Below are 22,219 nucleotides of genomic sequence, written 5' to 3'. Positions count from 1 at the left end.
AATAACTGATAATCAGTCAGGGGTGTAACTGTTTTAAGTTATGTAACCTATTTCAGTTACTTTTTCAAGCATTCTGTAACCTGTATTAGTTATAAAATATAGTTAACTCAGGTAAGTTATTCAAAAAAAGTCTTTTTGCTGTTCTCACAAAGTGACCTTTAAAGTGAAATTAGTAGCAAACTGAGGTTAATCAAATTCTCTTTTAGTCTGTGCATGACCTGATAAGCATAATGGGATAATAATGAGATATTAAGAGTTTTATAGCTTTAAAGCTTTTGCGTAAGACTTTATCAGCCTTGCGTAAAAAATTCTACTGCACAGCTGGAAAGATAAAAGGTCAAGGATTCAAGATATAATTGCATTAGTCTCATTCAAAATGAGGAATTGGCACAGGGGGGCTTTGTAATATTTCATGATAACTGAAACAAGTTATGAAAGTTTAACCAATAACTCAAATGGGTTATAAACTGCGATAACTTGAAACAGTTACACCCCTGACTGATAATGGGACTCGACCCGTCTCGCCGTAAAGTGCAGTTATGTTTGTTGACCTCTTTACACCCAGAATGTACCGAATAAATTTTGTGTGCAGTTTCTCAATATCTGGAGAGTTATGATAACCCCAGATTTCTGAGCAAAAATTAAGAATAGAGCTAACTAATGTGTCGAAAAGTTTGAATTATTGCATTATAGAGAATTCAGCATTTCTAAATAAACGAAACAAATTAAACAAAGCAAAAGATGCATGTTGAGATATAACTTTCTGACTTCTAAACCAATTACCATTTTTAAATAATGTCATTCTTAAGTATTTAAAGCTCTCCACAACTTCAATTTGTGTACCATTAATATAAAAATTGAAATTCGTGTGCCTTCCTTTTTCAAATATCATAGCTTTCGTTTTTGTAGTATTTATTTTCAAACCCCATTCGTTACAGTAATGCACAACATAATTTAACATTGATTGTAAAGTTTCGGGGGATTTAGCAAAAAGAACTTGATCATCTGCACAAAGAATAAGAAATAGTTTCATTTCGCCTGTTGTAAAAATATTATCTAGGTCTGAATTAATATTCTGTATTAGGTCGTTCACGAACAGCATAAAGAGTAACGGCGAACTCGGATCCCCCTGTTTCAAGCTGATATCACAGTTGAAAAATTCTGAACATTTGCCTTTATAACGTACGCAAGATTTGACAGTACTGTACATGGACTTAATTGCACGGACTAATTTGGAGCTAACGTTTGCTGAGATAAGTTTTTTGCCAAAGAAATGACCTATCGATTTTATCAAAACACTGTTGGTAATCGATGAAAATGCAATAAAGTTTATGCCCCGAATTCAGCACTTTTGAGATTACCGAGTGTAATATGAAAATGCAGTCACTAATTGATTTCCCCTTTTGAAATCCGAACTGATTATCAGAAATTTTATCATATTTTTTTGACCATAAAGTTAATCTATTTAACAGAAATTGTGAATATACCTTTGCCATTGTATTAATTAGTGTAATCCCTCTATAATTTTTTGCTTCATGGATATTACCCTTTTTGAAAACTGGTGCAATATTTCCCTCTCCCCATGATAATGGGTAGTCTCCCGTATCAAATAATCTGTTATACAGTTTAAGCAAAAAAAGGGGAGATAATATTAAATGACGCTTTTAACATTTCACTTATGATATTGTCACTACCTGGCGATTTATTATTATTTTGACTCTGAGAGAAGATGGCGGTACATAATTCATTTTCAGAGAAAAAAGTGTCTAATTCATCATCTTGATTTTCTGCAAAAGTATCTCTTTCATTTTCATCTGTAAGCGTTTCTCCAAATAATGTTTTAAAATGCATATGTAAATTGTTTAATGATAGTGATTCCGAACTTTCAGACTGTTTTTTCATTTTTTAGCTCATCTGATTTTTTGAAAAAAAATGATGAGTTATTGTCATCACTTGAGCGGTTGTCGGCGTCGGCGTCGGCGTCTGCGTCGGCGTTGCTTGGTTAAGTTTTATGTTTAGGTCAGCTTTTCTCCTAAACTATTAAAGCTATTGCTTTGAAACTTGGAATACTTGTTCACCATCATAAGCTGACCCTGTATAGCAAGAAACATAACTCCATCTTGCATTTTGCAAGATTTATGGCCCCTTTTGTACTTAGAAAATATCAGATTTCTTGGTTAAGTTTTATGTTTAGGTCAACTTTTCTCCTAAACTATCAAAGCTATTGCTTTGAAACTTGGAATACTTGTTCACCATCATAAGCAGACCCTGTACATCAAGAAACATAACTCCATCTTGCTTTTTGCAAGAATTATTGCCCCTTTTGGACTTAGAAAATCAGTTTTCTTTGTTAAATTTTATGTTTAGGTCAACTTTTATCCTAAACTATCAAAGCTATTGCTTTAAAACTTGCAACACTTGTTCACCATCATAAGCTGACCCTGTACAGCAAGAAACATAACTCCATCCTGCTTTTTGCAAGAATGATGGCCCCTTTTGGACTTAGAAAATATCAGATTTCTTGGTTAAGTTTTATGTTTAGGTCAACTTTTTCTCTTAAACCATCAAAGCTATTGCTTTAAAACTTGCAACTGTTGTTCACCATCATAAGCTGACCCTGTACAGCAAGCAACATAACTCCATCCTGCTTTTTGCAATAATTATTGCCCCTTTTGGACTTAGAAAAATCATTTTCTTGGTTGAATATTATGTTTAAGTCAACTTTTCTCATAAACTATCAAAGCTATTGCTTTAAAACTTGCAACAGTTTTTCACCATCATAAGTGGTCACTGTACATCAAGAAACATAACTCTATCCTGCTTTTTGCAAGAATGATGGCCCTTTATACAAAAAAAATCAGATGAGCGTCAGCACCCGCAAGGCGGTGCTCTTGTTTATTAATATTTTTCCAGAATTTCCTGGGGTTCATATCGGCTAAATTTTCCAGTCGCTTACCTTCATTAATTTTGTATTTTCTTTTTGCAATTTTCTTTACTTTATTATAACGTGTTCGCGCATGTATAAAGTTGCATCTAGAAATTTCAGTTTTATTACGTGTAAAATTGTTCCGTTTACTATTAAAAACTTTCTTTTCATTATAACATCTATCGTCGAACCATTTACATTCTTTTTTTAAAGGATCTGTTTTTTTTTCGATTTACTTTCTTGGCCAAAAATATCAAAAGCTACCTCTAACAAAATCGAGGAAAAATTGCTGACTATAGTGTCTACCGGTTCCGTATTTACTATTTCAGACAGATGTGAAATTATATCATTTTTACTCGAAAGCCTGTCAATGAAATCACTAACTTTAGAACTATCCCATACGATCTTATGAGTAAAAGTTTCGGGTTCTGCAGATGTTTTTGAAGCACTTCCATACTTTCTCAGAAGACTAAAGACTAAAGGCGCGTGATCTGAAAATTCATTAAAGGTCAGTACATCAAAATTATGGAGAGTACTAAAATCCTCAAAGTTTAAAAGTAAATAATCTATTGTACTCTGACCTCGATATGAACAGTATGTGTAATTACCTACGTCACGGTCACGTGAGACTCGACCGTTAACTATTAGGATACCTATTGCCATGCATAAATCTAGTAATCGCCGTCCGTACATGTCGATCACGTGATCTCTATTGGCGCGTTCTGAAATTTGAACCCTATTAACAAACGGCAGGTTTTCATCTAAGTACTTATCAAATTCAAAATAATCTGTAACAGAAGCAGTTCGGCTGTTAAAATCGCCAGTTATGTAAATCTTGCCTAACTCATTATATTTCAAAATATCACTTTCGAGACTATCAAAAAAATCAAATTCATCCTCTTTTACTACATTTGAGTTCATAGGTGGTACATAAATATGGCATATATAAACATCTTCCTCAAACAAAAATAGTTCGCGGCTTAATCTTATCCAAATAGAACCGTACTGATTTTTTTCACATACATGAACATATTTTCTTAAACTGTTTTTATAATAAAAAGATATTCCACCACTATATCTTCCTCTCCTGGCATTATTAGATTTATTTCCAGGAATCTGAGTACAAGAAAAACCGTCTATATCATAAATAAACTGGTCAGTTTTTGAAATCCATGTTTCGTTCAAGAAAACAAGGTCATACTCGGATAAAAATGAAAGAAAGTCACTGTCAACGATATTCCTTTTAAGGCCATTAACGTTCCAGAATAAAACCTTTAAAGTTTGCTCTTCACGACCTTCCTATGTTTCAGGTTCTGGTTTGTACTCCTCGTTGTTAATGAATAGTTTTTTGCCAATGAATTTTACAGATTTTCCGTTTTTAATTGCCTCATCCATTGCTGGGTACAGTGGTTTTCGTGCATCACGTATGGTCCTCGGGAGATGTGCTCCTACTCCGCGTCTTGCCGCCTTCAAGTCGTCTGCCAAGTCGAACGAAACAGTCCTAACGCGTTCTCGCTGATGACTAAACTGAAATCTCGCGAGAATGGGGCGATTTTTTGAGCCAGTCCGTTTCCCCAGCCGCAGAACTTTCTCGAATGTAAAGGAGTCTGCATCCTCAATTTTCAAATACTCTTTGCACATGTCTTTGACTAATGCTTCGCAATTTTCCGGTGCACTCCCTATAAAAATCTGTACAAGCCAAGTTTATCAGTTGTGATTGTTTAACTGTTTACAGCAGAGACAGAACATGTTAGGAACCTATTCTCCTTGAGTTAGGGTACTTGGAAAATTATATAAATTCCATTCATGTAGCAGTACTATGTTTTCATGAGGTTTTTCTTATTACTAAAAAACCTGCATCTTTCCTTGTCTACTAACTATTCTTGCTTAAGTCAATATCGGTATTTATATATCTTTTGCACTAAATGTTTATTGCTTAACACATGCTTACTGCCAGACTTGTGAAGCATACTTCTGTTAAATTATTTTGACAATGCAATCATGATGCCTGTCCTTGCAGCAGTTTCCTTCATTTTCTAAGCAATTTGAAATATTCAGAGTGTCAAAAGCTTAGCAGTTATATAATACATTGTCATCTGTGACAGCTATCAAAGTAGCAGATGTGACACACTGGTTCTCTTGAGTAATTGAGCACATGATATAGTTCTTTAGATAATGCACTAAATTTTGTCTGCCATTTACTTTACCCTAACCCCTGTAATTTAGCTGCCAATTTAGGGAAGTGTACCTACAGTATATTGATCTGCCATGTTGGTTTTGGTGTTTGTTGCCAGACTTGAATTTTGGGTGTTCTATGTTTGCCATGTTGTAATGAAACTACAGTAAATGTTTAGTGCTGTTTCATTTTGCTGGAAGGAAAATACCACCTGTGGTCGAATTTAGGTTGTAACTTTTCAGCATGACTTCCTACTGATGGCTTTCAAACCATCATGCCAGGGATTTGATTGGTTAGAAACTTGAAACTTAAATGGTATGCTTTTATAGCACTTATGCTGATAGAACGTGTTAGACATTAAACCAAAGATTTGGACTTGCATTTGTACAAAACTGCACAGAAAACTTGTTAAGCGGTCGAAAACTGGTTGTGCCGGGATATGTATTTATCAGATTTAGGAATGTGGTATATTTACAGATTAACTGTAAATTTACATATGTCACAGTATAGAACTTGAATATTAAAACAGGGAGAAAGTGTGTGGGCGGCCGGTTAACTCAGTCGCTAGAGCATCGGAACAGACTTTCCGAGGCCTGGGTTCGAGTCCCGGTCTGGCAGCACATTTTTCTCACAGTAACATTTGGCGCCCCAACGTGACAGCATTACACTGAATAGTCTCCGACGCCTGTAATTGCTTATATATAAAGTACCCGCTGAAATTCAAAATGGTTGGGATCGAAATATGTCGAAAATCGTCAGGGGTATGGTGCCGGCAATTAAGAAGAACAGTTATTTAACACCAGTAGATCTACTTAATAAAAGACGAATACGTCCTAAAATTATAAGTGACAGCATCAGCTCAAACATCGTTGAAAAATTCTGCTTTAACCACTCAAACTGTTTCAAAGTAAATAACGCCAACTTAGATCAATACAGACATTCTTTTTTTATTAAGGCAGTGCAGGACTGGAATAGACTGAAAGACAATATCGCATGCGCAGAAACAGTAGAGAGCTTTAAAACAGCTCTCACACATCGTTACTGAACGGCCCCACTCACCCTGACGCCTTATACCAGAAGTGGTCCTGCGTCGTATACCCTACAGATACAGATGTAGTCACTTGAGCATCGGAACGGAATTCCGAGGCCCGGCCATATGGGTTCGAGTCCCCGTCTGGCTGCACATTTTTCTCACCCTGTGACGTTTGCAAGCATGCCACTGCCCCAGGTTGGGGCACCCTGTGATATTTGGCGCCCAGCTTAGGACCATGGCATGCTTGCTTGGTCAGTCTTACGACGCTTGCAGTATTATGTACCTTCGGAATTCGAGGACGAATTTCCAATTTGTGGGTGTGTATGTCATGGTACGGATTTGGTCATGTTAGGGGAGAAGATGTTTTAGGCAGCCGGTTAGCTCAGTCGGTAGAGCACTCGCCCTGTAAGCGAGAGGTCTTGGGTTTGAACCCCAGACTGACTGCACATTTTTCTCACCCTGTTGCATTTGACGCCCAACATTGGACCATGGCATGCTTGCTTGGTCAGTCTTAAGATGCATGCAATATTATGTACCTCTGGAATTCTAGAACGAATTTCCAATTTGTTGGGGTGTATGTCAAGGTACGGACTTGGTCACGTAAGGGGAGAATATGTGTCAGGCAGCCAGTTAGCTCAGTTGGTAGAGCACTCGTCCTGTAAGCAATGGGTCCTGGGTTCGAGCCCCGGACTGACAGCACTTTTTTTTTTTTTGAGAACATGAGGCATGAATCAGATCTCCTATTTTCATGGGTACGCCATCTCAGCTGATTAGAAGGAAGAAATCAATTTAACCAAAATTGAAAAAAAAAACATCTTTCGCAAATTTATTGAATGTTTTGAGAAAATCGACATTTCATTTATACAATTTATAAATATTCATATACAAAGTTAAGAACATGATTTATTGTATTAGCTCTTATCATGCTGGACACAACTGATTCTGCCTACTGACAGAATGGCGAACATTGCAGATCATGATCAGACTGCACAGATGGTGAACAGTGCAGGTCATGATCAGACTGCATGGATGGATGTGCAGGCTGATCATGATCTGCACTGTTTGCTATTCTGTCAGTATCTTTATGGTAAGCACCCCTTTTAACATATAATAGTATACTGGATATTCAGTGTACTCGGTATTCAGTGGACTCTATTTATCATGTGTTTCTAACAAAATGATTGTATGAAAGGATATGTATAATATTCTATTCTGTTTAATTACATGATATTTTAGCTTTAGACTTTTGGCAAAACATTCATCAAAACACCAGGTAAAAGTTCCACTTTTGTCATTCAAAGAACAGAGGTGGGGAATTTTAGCATTTTCTGGCCACATGATATACCTATTACTGTGAATTTCAACTTTCAGTCTAGAGAAGTTGTTAAATTGATCTAAGACAAAGAAAGCATTCTATTTTACAATAGGTCAAACTAAATATGAAACAGATTTGGCAGAAATAAGCAACTTCATTGAAAATTAGCAGAGAAAAATTGCAAAGGTTAACCATAATGACTAGTCACGTATCGAAATTCCTTGATTTATTTGATCAGTGTCAAATAGAAAGAAAGACACCCAAATTTTCAAATTTTAAAATAGTTTTTTCTAAAAATCTAAGCACATTGAGCATAAATAATGAGAGAAAAAGTGTAAAGTACTTTTCATGTTAAGTGTCAAAACAGGACATTCACGGTAATATCTATATCCCGGTCAATCCCAGGCCGGTAATTCAGGTATACAAGGTATACTGTCCAAAATTTCATTACAGAACTTTAGCAGGGTAAGGATTAATAGTGCTTATTTTAAAAAATACTATATTTCGAAGAAGTCTCAGCACAGATGCCGCAAAACAACAACAACAACCGCAGCACTAGAATGCTTTTAAATAGCGACAGTAACTTCATTTATATTTGGCCAAATTTTCAACCAGGTCAGGGTTCAGTTGTACAGCAGGTCCCAGCTCCAAAATATCTGTGGATGTTCCTGTTGAATACTTTTTTGTATGCAAATTATTTCTTGCCTTTTTTTCTTGCTTACAATCGAGTTTAACTGCCTAGATATACTTTCCTGCTTTGTAATTATTTGTTTTTGTTTTCTTCCTAGGGAAAAAACTATGAACCATCACTGCTGGAATCAGGTGCTGACAGGGTTATCGGAACAGTAAGTCACAAAACTTTTTCATATAGATCTCTGTCTGTCTGCCTGTTCATTTTACATTTATAGTCATATAACCCAGTCGGATTACATTCTATCTATAAATTAATAATGTAATTGTAAATTTCATATATACAGAGAAAAGTTATTGTTAAATTCATACACAGTTCAAACTCAGTATCTTATACTCCAAGTACAAGGGATTGGGCGTTTTACCTCGAGATAACCTAAATTTGACTTAAAATGATTGATACTTAGTGCACATTTTTTGGGGGGGATGGGACTTGAAAATACCTTAGAGATAGCCAGATCTATGAGACTATGGTTATAAAATTACACAAGTTAATGCTGTGTTAAGGATCTTTGGTACTAAATGTTACATAATTAAAAAAAAGAACACCTCAGAAGCCTAGAAGTAGATCTTTAATGTGGCTGTTGGCTCGTTTCCTGGCTGTGTCTTACAAAAGACATTAAAAATTGTACATTAACAAGTAGGTTCCTCGCTTTGCACTCAGCATTGAGAGGTTACTTTTAGAACCGGTCATCCCTGTGTCAGTATAATGTGACTGAGTGGGGTATCATATCACGTGTCTACCAAAGCTTGGCATGGTGTTCACTGCTATAACTACAGCTACCCTCATTTACCTGACAGAAAAATTGTTGTAAAAAGATGCTAAAATGGAAAACACAAAATGAGCCGTGCCATGAGAAAACCAACATAGTGGCTTTGCGACCAGCATGGATCCAGACCAGCCTGCGCATCCGCGCAGTCTGGTCAGGATCCATGCTGTTCGCTAACAGTTTCTCCAATTCCAATAGCCTTTAAAAGCGAACAGCATGGAGCCTGACCAGACTGCGCGGATGCGCAGGCTGGTCTGGATCCATGCTGGTCGCAAACCCACTATGTTGGTTTTCCCATGGCACGGCTCAAATACTGAATAATTATGATGAATTATTATAAGCTCTCATTAGTCTGGCACTTGATTAAAGTGACTCATTTACATACAAAAATGGATATTGCTGTACAAACATGTTACTATGCAAACTAGTAAAATTAGAATGATTTGAATGGCATTTGAAAGATGTCTTCTGGGAAGTTCTGAAACTTAGAAAGGATGACAAAGAATGAAAAATCAATATTCTGTGTTGCTGCGGGGGCGGCGAAATCAGATTTTGAGTTGCTTGTCCGTTTTTGTCAATTGCTATTTTGTACTTGTCCGTATGATAGTTTTATAGTAAATTCTGGTCAAATTTCACTAGTCCATACAAGCTTTGGGACAACCTGAACAAAATGGACAATTGAATTTGCCAACCCTGAAATTTAGCTTTTAACAGTCTGAGAATAATCAGTACTAAAATTACTTCATATGATATTTACAAATGACATATATATCACAGTATTCATTTTGTATAAAGCTTTTTGTAAATTTACATTTTTAAACTTTTCATTCTAAAATTTTCAACTGTGAACATGATGAACAAATAGTTTGGAATGTAAACCCTAAATTAAAAAAAAACTGGCTTGTATTTCAGATACGGTTCTGTTGGTCTCTGTCTTATTGGACATCACCTCTACTGATTGGAATTCTTTACAGGAGAGGTAGTGTAATATACTTTATTTTATACCTATATGAATTCTGTCAAAAATATGGCTTGCATTTCACAAGTAAATACGAACAGGCGGAAAAAAATCCGTATTGTACATTTGGTATTGTATAATCTTGCCAGACTACTTACATTTAATATGCATGACCTGACACAGATCTATAAATAGTGCACACAAAAACTACACCTAGTTCTTCTTTAACTTTGATGAACATCGAAGAGTTTGTTCGATAACAAATCAACAAACAAAAAGGTTGAGGTAGCTAATAAAAGGGTCATTATAACAGTAGCTAGATCTGGGATTTTGTATTCATAGATTTTTGCCAGGTCTGATCACACTCGTTTGAACTGACTTGGCAAAATCCACTCGAGCTGAATACAGGATCCTACATCAACCTACTATTATAATAGCCCTATTATACTTCCAATAAATCTGTCAATAAAAAATGGCATTGGTTATATTATGTGTCTGATTTACCTTTATTGTAGGTACTGGTTTTAACACATATGAGCAGCGCCATGAGAAAACCAACATAGTGCGTTTACGACCAGCATGGATCAAGACCAGCCTTAGCATCTGCGCAGTTTGGTCAGGATCTATGCTGTGCTCTAATGATTTCTCCTATTGCAACAGGCTTTGAAAGTGAACAGCATGGATCCAGACCAGCCTGCGCATCCGTGCATCTATTTTGTCATCTTGGCCTGTTTTGAACATGATGGGCAAGAAAAAATGATCTTACATGTTTGCTTGTGAATTACAGCTATTTTTTCCAAAGCAGGACAGTCTGACTGCATGGATGAAAATACGTAACACTCAGTTTTTCGTTCCACCCTGTACCCTGTTTCTCTATTAGAAAAACCCTGTCTTACACAGACAGGCATCTATAATCCTTGAAGTATAACATTTTTGCACACATTGAAAACAATGGAGAGGAGAGATTTTCTCTACTTTAAGATGCTTATCAATTCACCCTGAAAATCTTGAGTGTTTAAATTTTCTTGGGTGTCTTTGTTCAGAATTGTACACCAGCGAGTGGCAGTGTTCTTGGGTTTTAATCCTGTGATAGTGAAACTTGACACAAGTTTCAGAGCCCATACAGTAATATTTTTATATTATAAAAGGTGTAAGTACTGTCAGAAACACAGGTAGCAGTCATTCAGTGTTGTTAACATAAAGTACCAATTTATTTGTATTTTATTTCCAGGCCATTTTACAGCAGAAGGAGTTGTAAACCTAGGGAAGTTTGTGATGTACATAGGAACCTTGTATTACACAGCAGTATTAGTGAGAGGTAATATTCATTTTCTGTTGCGATAACATTTATACTCAGCTGTATTTTTTTCTGTATGACGTTTCCATGAAATTCTAAGTTTTGCGTATAAATGACATTACAAATTACAATTACATAATTATTTTCCAGTCCATTAAACATGATTATAGAACTAACTTGAGGACACCAGGTTAGATGTATATATTTTTTTTTTTTTTTTTTTTTTTTTTTTCTATTAAATAATTTACTGAATTAACATCAATGGAGCTACAGCCTCTTTGAAATAAAATGCATTTTAGTTTTCCAAGCAGTATTGCTCTACAATGGTTGCACTGCAGTTGGATCTTTAGTTTGAATCTCAGTTGATGATATGATAAAGACATTGTATCTGAAATAATTAGTCCTCCACCTCTGATTCATGCGGAGAAGCTATCAGTTACCTGTGGAGTATGGTATGGTGTTTTAATTCACATTCACTTTTGTTTCCATAAAAACTGATAATCCATAGGGAAATTTTTGAAAAAATTATCTTCGTGTGTGATAATTTTTTTAAACAAGATTACACAGTACATTTGCATAGATTTAATATTGAATTTATTGAACTCTTCCAGTAAAATAAGGGGGGGGTCTTCGTGGTCGAGGGGTTAAGGTAGCTGATTTTAATTACTTGCCCCTCACCAATGTGAGCCTCACTCCGGGCAATGAATCCTTCATGTGAGGAAGCCGTCTCGCTGGCTTGCAGAAGGTCGATAGTTCTATCGAGATGCCTGCTTGTGATTAAATAATGTACAGAGGGGCAAATGGGTTCTTCCCCCACCATCAAAACTGCAAAGTCGCCATAAGACCTGTAACTTTGTCAGTGTGATGTTAAACCCAACAAAAACAGAAAATCTGATAAAACAATGTTACACTTACCTTAATTACTCAATTGAGTTAATATTGAACTTTGTCAGCATTATTGTGGATTTAAATTTGTCAATAAAGGGAAGTCCTGAATGAATGTTCATGTTAAAAAGTCTGTTTTCTGGGTAACAGTCTCAATAAAAGCTAGGTAGGGTAGGGACTTGGTTATTACGTTGTTTTTTTCATTACACTCAAAACAGTGAAACCAGACGCAGATACTTAAGGTGACTCCCACATATCTAACTACATATTATTACAGGATGAAAAGTGCAACTCGACTTACTTTTTATACGCCCGTCTCTGAAAGAGCAGGTCGTATTATGTGAACACCCATGGCGGGTTGGCGGTTGGCATCCAAAAGCATGTCTGCTCTCTAAGTCAAATAGTTTTCATCCGATCTTCACCAAACTTGGTGACAATGTTTGTGGGCATAATATCTCGGCCAAGTTTAATAACCAGCAAAATTGCCTGAGGCACTCTTGGACTATGGCCCTTGAATTACTCGAAAAACTGTTAATTTAACCTTGTCCGTTCTCTAAGTCAAACAGTTTTCATCCGATCTTCCACAGACTTGCAGATAATGTTTGTGGGCATAATACCTTGGCCAAGTTGGAAAACCAGCCAAATCGCCTAAGGTTCTCATGGATTATGGCCCTTTAAAATACTCGAAATCTGCAAATTTAGCCTTGTCCGCTCTCTAAGTTAACCAGTTTTCATCCGATCTTCACCAAACTTGCTGACTATGTTTGTGGGCTTAATATCTCAGCCAAGTTGGATAACCAGCCTAATCGCTACAGGCACTCTTGGGTTATGGCCCTTGAATTAGGCCAAGTTTGATGACGGGCATATTTAATGACAGTCTGCCACAGTGACTCTTGCTTTTATTTCTGTAAAAAAAGGCTTAGGTTACCCAAAACACAGAAGTTTAATTACAAAGAGTTACATTTGTTTTTGTTTGTAGGTTTTGGCAGATATATGAACCCTGACTATATGACATTTACAGCTGTTCTGATGAATGCTCAAAGAGTTTTTAATGAACAAAACAGGGTATGTATTGTCTTGGTTTCACTATGTATCAAAATATTTTTGTGACTGACATTAACCATAGACCTTAATTAGGATATAACTGTACCTTAAAAAGTCCTTGACTTTGATGCTTGTCCTTTAAAACCCCTTGAAAATGACTGAAGCCCTAACAATCCCAAAAAATGTTATGAATTTTAAAAAAGACTGTTTGCAGTATGCATGAATGCAGTCGAAACAATGTATCTTTTAGCTACTGTTACAGAGCTGTAGAGAAGCAAATTTAGATACATGGACTTAGTTTGGACTGTAATACTTATTTCAGAAACTGTTAGCGGGATATGACTATGCCTACTGGGCAAGTCCAGTTGCATGGAGGTGGAAGGATGTTAATGTTGGGTACGTAATATTTCATACTTTATAGAGAGACTTCATACAGTAGTTCATGCAATTTACTGGGAAATCATTTAATTCCATGTGCATAAAATTCCATCGTTTGCTCAAAAGAGGCAGGGGCATAACTTTGTGGATTTCAAATTGTAAAGATACAATAAAGGGGAATTTTGTGTGGTGGGATTGATTTCTAGGATTAACACCACAAAATTCATGAAAGCAGTAAGCACAAAAGGATGTTTAAGACTGGTATGTTTGTGTTTTCAAGATGTATAGCAGTTGCTCCCCTTTTATTACTGTACTTTGACTTTTTACAGTTAAGTCAATAAAGTTTTCACTAAGGAATACCAAGGAGTTATCTTGATTTGCAGGGGCCCTTTATTCACAGGTTTATGTACATGGAAAACATTTTTTATCAGAAATAAAACTAGTAGCTGTTATAGTCAAAGGGCCTGTATTCTCAGGCATTCTTTTAGCACAAGTTTAAATGTAGATGAATTTCTGTTACTATTAACTTAGGTGACAGCAATGATCATTTATTAGAAGACTTTAAATTATATAACTCTTCTTTCAGGGAGGTGAAAAAGACAAAAATTCAAGCATCTAGTAACAGAGACCCTCCTCGGTCTGTCTTCTCTATTCCAACAGATATACTCAGGTGATTGTCTAGCTTATTTTATATGTTGGTTTTATGGTGAAATGTTGAATTCAGGGTAAGTGTGAGGTTGAACGGCCATGAAAGCATTTGAAACTCTTTAATGTGAATATAAACTGCTCCATCTGTTTCTTCTTTTCATCACAGTTTCAGTTGATGAGTCTATATAGATATTAAAAGTAGTCAAAACTACAAAATGCAACCATTCCTTTTCATTTATTACCAATGTTCATCTGGATTAACCTTCCTCAGGGTACAAAATAAACATGATAAAATAAAGTAAAGCAGTTAATGAGTGGCAAGATCTACCACTTGCTGCTTGGGGTATGGAATTCTTTCATGTGAGGAAGCCATCCAGCTGGCTTATGAAAGGTTGGGGCCCGCCGCTTAGCTCAATAGGTAGAGCGTTGGTCTACGGATCACGGGGTCGTGAGTTCGATCCTCGGGTGGGGCGTATGTTCTCCCTGACTAATTGATAAACAACATTATGTCTGAAATTATTAGCCCTCCAACTCTGATTCATGTGGGGAAGTTGCCAGTTACTTGTGGAGAACAGGTTTGTACTGGTTTAGAATCCAGGAAAACTAGTTAGGTTAACTGCCCGCCGTTACATGACTGAAATACTGTCGAAAAAATTGCGTCAAACCCAAATCAAATAATGAAAGGATGGTGGTTTTGCCCAGGTGCCTGTCCTTACCTACTGTGCCTGAAGTAATGCATGGATGGGCACCTGGTATTTTCCTCCACCATCAAAAGCTGGAAAGTCATCAAATATTTGTGTCTGTATGATGTTAAACCAAACAAAAAATTATTGGATGACATTTTGTATTGATTGTTGCTTTGTTTTAATTGATATTCACTTAACCTAACATCGTAAAATACATAAAAAACATCTAGATGTTTCTGTACAAAGTAGTATCAAAGTCTACAAATATATTGATGTTAGGGTTACTTAGTGCTTGATGTAAAACACTAAAGGAGCTTGGTGGGTAACAGTTATGTACCAAACAATTTGTTTTGTGTTACATTTAATTAACATTAAGTCTTCATCCTCTTTGGACAATTAACAGGAAACATACAAGCATGCCTGGCACAACACGTGATATTCAGATTGAACCAAGTTTCTTAGTGTGTTTTTGTTATCACATGCCTACTGTAGAATTCTTTCCTTGGAGTGCTAAATATCTACATAATGGTGTTAATGGCTTATCTATGTTAGGCTTATTCATTCATATAAAGTTTTTAGCTCACCTGAACCAAAGGTTGGACACCAGCTATGAGTATAGGTGGATGTACCAGAATTATTTTCTCGTTATCATTTCTTGTTAGAATTGTAGAAGTCACGATTTTGGCACAATGTAAATGAAGAATAGCATGAATGCTGTGAATTATTTTAAGAACCCTGCTCAGACATGTTCATATACAGGGTTTTTAAGACTTTATGATAGAAAATACATTTTGTATACTTCTTTTCTTGAATCACTTGATTGAAATCAAGGGAGGAAATTTGTATGCCTCGATCAATTAGCCAGGATGATTTTGTCCTAAATTTCATCAGATATGGGTATTTTCATACTCTAAGGCAATTGAAAGAATCTTTGAAATTGTTGTTACTTACTTTCAGTTATATGTGTGCAAACACGTTTGGACGACGAATGGTGTATCCGGGAGCAACAGCATTAATAAATACACTTGTTGGTAAGTTGTCTTCATAAAGATTGTATATCTGGCTAGTAGGGGCATATTTAGCTTTAGTGTTCAAAGAAAGTGAGAGCTGCTCTTTTCACCCGGATGTCTGTGTTGACATCAGCATCGCGCCTTTATTAAAGTTTTGCTTGCAAGTTTATATATCAGTAAGCATTACATACATGTGATGCATTGAAACTTTACACAATTAAATTTAAGACAGATTATGGCCCTTTTCTCTCCCTAAATCTTTTTGTTGGGGGGGGGGGTTGCAGCTAGAGTTGCACCCTTGACTTTCCGTATGTCTGTCGTCTGAATTTTTTATGCGTATCTCAAAATGTGTGCAGTGATGCATGCTTGTCGTCAAACCTCACAGGATTGTTATTCAGCATGTGGAGTTATGCACCTGGTGTGTAAATGGGATCTAACACAGCCAGATCAGTTGACATAGTCAAGAATATGCATAACAGTGTTCTGGAGGAGTTGTTTATTTGGGCAGCCAGTGGCGACTATAATATAAGCTTACATACACACACATTATTTTTTTACCACAAGAACTACTGAAATGACCAAGTTAGATAACATTTGGTAGAAAGACTGTTAGTAATGTTAGATAGAGGGTAGACTAGCTCCTAGACTATGATACATGTATGTCTTTTTTCATTTTTAAGACTGAATGTAGGAAATGAGCCAGTCTATATCCTATGTCCAATATCATATACATTGAACATGTATTTTAACATCATTCCTTTGTGAAAATCTCCAAAATAGACTGGCTTTTGTCTCAGTCTATGGAATTGAATTCGACAATAAGGGGAAAAATGTAGAAATATATTTATTATCAATCTAGTGGCTAGTCTAGATGGAGGATGGTGCAAGTTACAGAAGATGCTACAATTCCAGAAGCTTCCCTTGTTCTTTAGCATGCCAGGCATAAAGCACCCATACACAGGACTGTTACCTCAATGTTAGAAATTTTTAGTGGAGAAAATGGGGCTCTAACTCACAACCCCGTGTTTCGTAGTTTGACAAGAGTTACCACTGGACCAGTGCGTTTCTTGTGAAATTAATGCACACTTACTAAGGTTTGGTAGTGTTGACATTTTCTTGTTGACTGTGTGGTACTCCTACTACTGGCATTAACACATATTAAGATTTAATTAACATCTACTAAGGTTTGAAAGTGTTCACATGGGTATATTCCCTAAAATTAACACCTACATTACGCAAGGTTTGATAGCTGGTGTTAATATTTTCCACTGAGTGACATGACTATTCCCTGTAATTAACAATTCTGGTTGAGAGTGGTTGTTGACTTAATTTCTCATCAATATACTCCCTACAATTAACACTTACAACTGATAGAATTTTTGTTAGTATCCGTCCTGTCATTGACCAGTCTCATTTTTGTTCAAAATAATGGCTTCATAGAGAGGATGTTAGAGCTAAATACCAAAGCCTTATGCGTTGCTTGATGGATTTATACCAAATTTGGTCTGAAGTGTGCCATCTGTATCAGGACATAATTATATTGAGAATTTTTGTCAAAATGGTCCCGCATCACTGCACACAGTTTGTTTGCTTTTCTGAAGCCACTTGACAGATTTTCACCATACTTTGCCACCATACCTAACAATGAAATATTGTATAAATATAGACTAACGTTATGTTGTTTTTTTTCCTGGAAAAATCGTCTTTAACAGATGATTCGATAAATACATGTGATAGTTAACCTAGCCAGTATTCCATGCCAGTATTACATTCATGTAACCTGTTGATCTAAAGAAACTGACAACTTCGCTGACATGGGTCAGAAGCCGAGAATGAATATCCTTTGATGCATGCCATAAGTCAATCATCTTAAAGAAGAAATGGTATTCAACAGTTTGAGTAAGATGGATAAATTCACCGTTTGAAAAAAAAATAATTTAAAATTACAAAATGTATGAACATACATTGAATAATGACAAGGCGATATTTATCCATTTGGAATTGAATGAATTGGAAAAAAAGGATATTTTTTCAGAAAGAAAGGAAATGGATGGATATTGCCTGCCTTGGTCAAATTTAAAATGGGATCACAATCACACCATCTCAGTACTAGATTTCTATGAAGTAGATTATGAAAAGCCTGAAGATTTCATCATAGTCCTGCTAAGTCATATAAACTAACATGTGGATTTTATCCAGGGGGAGGAATTTGTATTCTGACCAGAGGCTGTTTTTCTACTGTTGTTAGCTAAATGAGTGGACCAGTTGTATCTTCATAAGATTTTGACTTTTTCGTACTCTGTAGGCTAGGTTTTGTTAATTGCTGTTTGGGATTGTATAGACATGACATAGGTTTGGAGATGTTTGCTCGCAGTTTGTACTGTTGAGGTTTGGTATAATCATGTTGGTCAAGACTGGGAATGGAACTGATAATGAACAAGAAAATTACTTCAACAGTCAAAGGGAATTGATTTTCTCATACCATCCCCCACTTACATGCATTGGCAAAAGTTTTATGAGACATTACAATTCTGATCAGTAACCCTTGTGCATGTATGAATGCGACATGACTGATTCTAGATCACTGACTTCATATTTCAATGCCCTCATTGCTGTTGAACCTTAGACCTTGTCAAGCTTCAGTACCTTGTATGACTTTGCTGTGCAATACAGTAACAAAGTCTTAGAAAGGAGTGTAAGACAAAATCATCTCTCCCTCCCTCTCGCCCCCCCCCCCCCCCCCCCCCCCCCCTCAAAAAAAAAAAAAAAAACCCACCTCAGCTCAGTTATTCCAAGGCAGACAAATTTCCCACTTTGATTTTGTTGAATAAAAACTCTAAAGATGGAATGAAGATTATAAAATTAAAAAAATACTATTTTTGAGATAATACTTAATAATTTTTTAAGTGGAATGAAGTGAATTTTTTTATATAATTGAAAAAAAATGAATGGGGGATTTTGTCTGCCTTGGTTAAATTGAGCAGGGGGTGGATTTTGTCCATATCCCACCCAAAACAACATGATTTTGCAGCAAGTTTGTTATGCAGAATAACAGTCATATAATTATTTTTGTAACATTTTTGTATCCTTTTTTATCATCTCCAATTAAATAAAATAGATTGTGATGACAAATAGATTTGGGTATTTACTGACGTTATGTGTACAGTTTATGAGGTCTTTCGGTAGGGAAGTACAGGAATATCCATGGCACATGAACAGACAACTGTATTATTTCCTTTCAAGGGAAGCAAGAATCTTTATTCTAACAACTGGCTTTTGTTTTTGTTTTCAGAGGGGCCACTCTGTCAGGGAAGAGCTAAGCTTGTGGAGGAGGTAATAATATTTTGTACATACTAGTGATGTACTGATTTATCAGGGCATTATCCTGTCAGGAATAGCGATTGTCAAATGACTGTTTCTTTATTGACAATGCCTGATGTCCTAGCAGTGTTAAAAAATAAACTAAATTCTATTGTTTTATAGCTGTTCGATTTCCATCATTGACCCTCTTTATTACTAATTGGCATGTGAAATTATTTCCAATTAAACAGAATTATGAAAAATTATTGATCAGTCCTTTGAATTTTACTCGAAATGGACAAACTACTTGGTTTTATTCCATTGCTCAAAATCATAAAGTTTACAGCTTTTTCTGTCTAATTGTGGTCATAATTTGCGGCTTTCTTCATAGTTCAGTCTACAGTAAGGCCATTACTTTACTGGTTAATTGACAAGCCAATTTTGCCTGTTAGTCAACTGAGTATTTATACATTGCGGTGAGTTTGTGAAAAATACTTACATGCAGTTAATGAATTATTTTTTGTGGGTTTTTTTGTGTACAAAAAATAAATACTGCGAGTTCATAAATATTCTTGAGGGAATAGTTTTTGTGAATTGGTGCTTGAGTCAAGTCACAAACTTAAACGCTCTAACTTATTTTATGTTCAGAGGTAAAAAAACACAAATTAATATAAAAAAAATAGGCTAAGCCTTTTTTGGTCCTTACCACGAAATTTTGTGCTCACGAAATTAAATAATTTCACAATACATAGATTTGAATGTCCATGTGAGGGGGGACTTTCTCTTACATAAATCAGGAAATGTTAATAATTATTAAGATATTAAATGTTTTCATTGCTACTGCACTACATGCAAATTTGAAAGTTAAAGGAACTTTGTAGATATTTATGAACAACTGAATTGTGACAAATGAATGTACTGTGTAAATTTTAAACAAAATGGCAAATCTTGTTGCATTTCCACTTTTGTTTACCATCTGTGATTGATTACAGAAACAAGGAGAAAGAGCTAAACTTTTAACAGAGGACAACAATGAAATAGACACAATGTTTGTAGATAGAAGGAACTCAAATTCCAGGTTTGGAAAAACTTTGGTAAGTTTCAACATAATGTAATCAGACTATGGACGTCGGCAGGGTTAAACTTTTTGTTTAAGTCCACCTTTTCTAAAATAACTTTAAGAGCTACAGCTTTGAAGCTTTGCACACTTGTTTGTCATCATTAGATAAGTAAGTAGACAAAGAACCATAATTCTTACCTGCATTTTGTAAGAATCATGGCCATTTTTGTACTTAGAAAATCAGAACTGTAACTCTTTTCTTACATATTGTCCAGCACTTGCAGACAAGCAATGGCACCTGTAGGTGGTGCTCTTGTTTTTAAATTCAATTCCATTGTCTAAATGGTTTTAATGTTTCATGTTTTTGAATTGGTTAACTTTAGAAATGATAGACTGGTCCATAAACTGCTTTCAGTGGGCATTGTCTGGTAATATGTTCATATTTCGTTTTGAGGTGAGATGTAATAAACAAACATAAAATGTTGTGACTTCAGGAATATTCTCTTTCTTGACACAATAGATTTCATGGGAAATTGGATTTTATAAGCTGTATTGTATAGATTCAACAAACAAAATGCATTTAGACTTAACCATTAAATTTATAAAAGTATTATTGTAAGCTCTTACTTAGCAGTGAGATAGAAAAAAAGATAGCTGAAAGTCATCTCTTACTAAAAAAATTATATATCTGTCATCCTTTGATGTGGAACAAAATATCATATACAAGTAATTAATCTTATTTTCACCAGGTTGTGACATGTGAGGGTAATGCAGGTTTCTATGAGATAGGTGCCATGGCAACGCCACTTGACCTTGACTACTCTGTGATAGGCTGGAATCATCCAGGATTTGCTGGAAGCTCTGTAAGTTGTTCATCATTGTTCAGAATAAAGGAATTTAGGAATGAGACTTTATAAATATATAGTTTGGGGGCCTCAGTGGCCGAGTGGTTAAGGTCGTTCACTTTAAATCATTTGCCTATCATCGATGTGGATTTGAACCTCACCCGATGCGTTGAATTCTTCATGTGAGGAAGCCATCCAGTTAGCTTACAGAAGGTCGGTGGTTCTACTCAGGTGCCCACTTCTGATGAAATAATGCATGGAGGGGCACCTGGGGTCTTCTTCCACCATTAAAGCTGGAAAGTCGCCATATGACCTATAATTGTGTTGGTGCGACTTTAAACCCAACAAAATAAAAATAAATAAATTATATGTTTGCCTTGGTTGCTCAGAGGTTAGACCACAAGACTTTGAACTGATCGGTCATAAGTTTGATCCATGGCATGGCATGTTTGCAAAGATGGTTTCACAGAAGACAGGGGGTCATGGGTCATTTGTCCCAACATTTCTGAGACATGAGAAGATGTCATTTACTTACGCAGAACATGTCAGTACTGTTGTAGGACCCAGAAACACTATGTTAACCCTTACCATGCTGGACACAATTTATTCTGCCTTTGCAACCTGTGCAGATCAAGATCAGCCTGCACATCTGTGCAGTCTGATCATGATCTGCACTGTTCGCTATCCAGTCAGTATCTTTTTGGTAAGCACCCCTTTCAACAGTTATGGTACAATCCAAATTGAAAGATGGACAAGTTCATTATAGAAATTTAACAGGGCAAGGGTTAACTGATCCTTGTTGCATAACAGGAATATTTATTAACAAGTCTTTAACACACTCAGTCAATAAAAAATCACAAAGACAGTGTTTATAGGTTTTTCTGTGTGTTTGAAAGAATCCACAACCAAATGAGTGAGCAAATGAGATTTTACAAATGCACTAGCTTTCTCAAAGTATCTGTATCTTAATTTGAAAAGTGTTACTGTTTTTTTTTCTTATTTTGCTTAATACGTACTATAAAATCAGATACTTTTCTAAGGCTGCAAGTTTGTGGAATTTAAAACGTGATTTGGTTTGCATGAAATAACAATAATACCATTTTCTTCAAGCTGTCTTGATTCCTTTTTTCAGACTTAAGAGTCCCAAGAACAAACACTGGAAGTACAGTAAAGCTTTTAACATAGAACGTATATTATT

The 22,219-nt window shown here is 35.8% G+C and overlaps 1 protein-coding gene across 1 annotated transcript in view; it reads left to right on the top strand.

The window, feature by feature from the left end:
* LOC123557078 (phosphatidylserine lipase ABHD16A-like) overlaps window positions 1-22,219 on the top strand; it is a 42,551-nt gene that overhangs the window by 1,344 nt on the left and 18,988 nt on the right. Inside the window, exons 2-11 of the mRNA XM_053525505.1 lie at window positions 8,239-8,295; window positions 9,823-9,889; window positions 11,100-11,186; window positions 13,030-13,115; window positions 13,417-13,490; window positions 14,059-14,142; window positions 15,764-15,837; window positions 19,109-19,149; window positions 20,109-20,210; window positions 20,926-21,039. Coding sequence (XP_053381480.1) covers window positions 8,239-8,295; window positions 9,823-9,889; window positions 11,100-11,186; window positions 13,030-13,115; window positions 13,417-13,490; window positions 14,059-14,142; window positions 15,764-15,837; window positions 19,109-19,149; window positions 20,109-20,210; window positions 20,926-21,039 — 786 coding nt within the window. The remainder of the gene's footprint in view (window positions 1-8,238; window positions 8,296-9,822; window positions 9,890-11,099; window positions 11,187-13,029; window positions 13,116-13,416; window positions 13,491-14,058; window positions 14,143-15,763; window positions 15,838-19,108; window positions 19,150-20,108; window positions 20,211-20,925; window positions 21,040-22,219) is intronic.

The sequence above is a fragment of the Mercenaria mercenaria genome, chromosome 15, assembly GCF_021730395.1.
Source record: "Mercenaria mercenaria strain notata chromosome 15, MADL_Memer_1, whole genome shotgun sequence".
Classification (NCBI taxonomy): Eukaryota; Metazoa; Mollusca; class Bivalvia; order Venerida; family Veneridae; genus Mercenaria; species Mercenaria mercenaria.
This window is presented reverse-complemented; position numbering and strand designations above follow the sequence as displayed.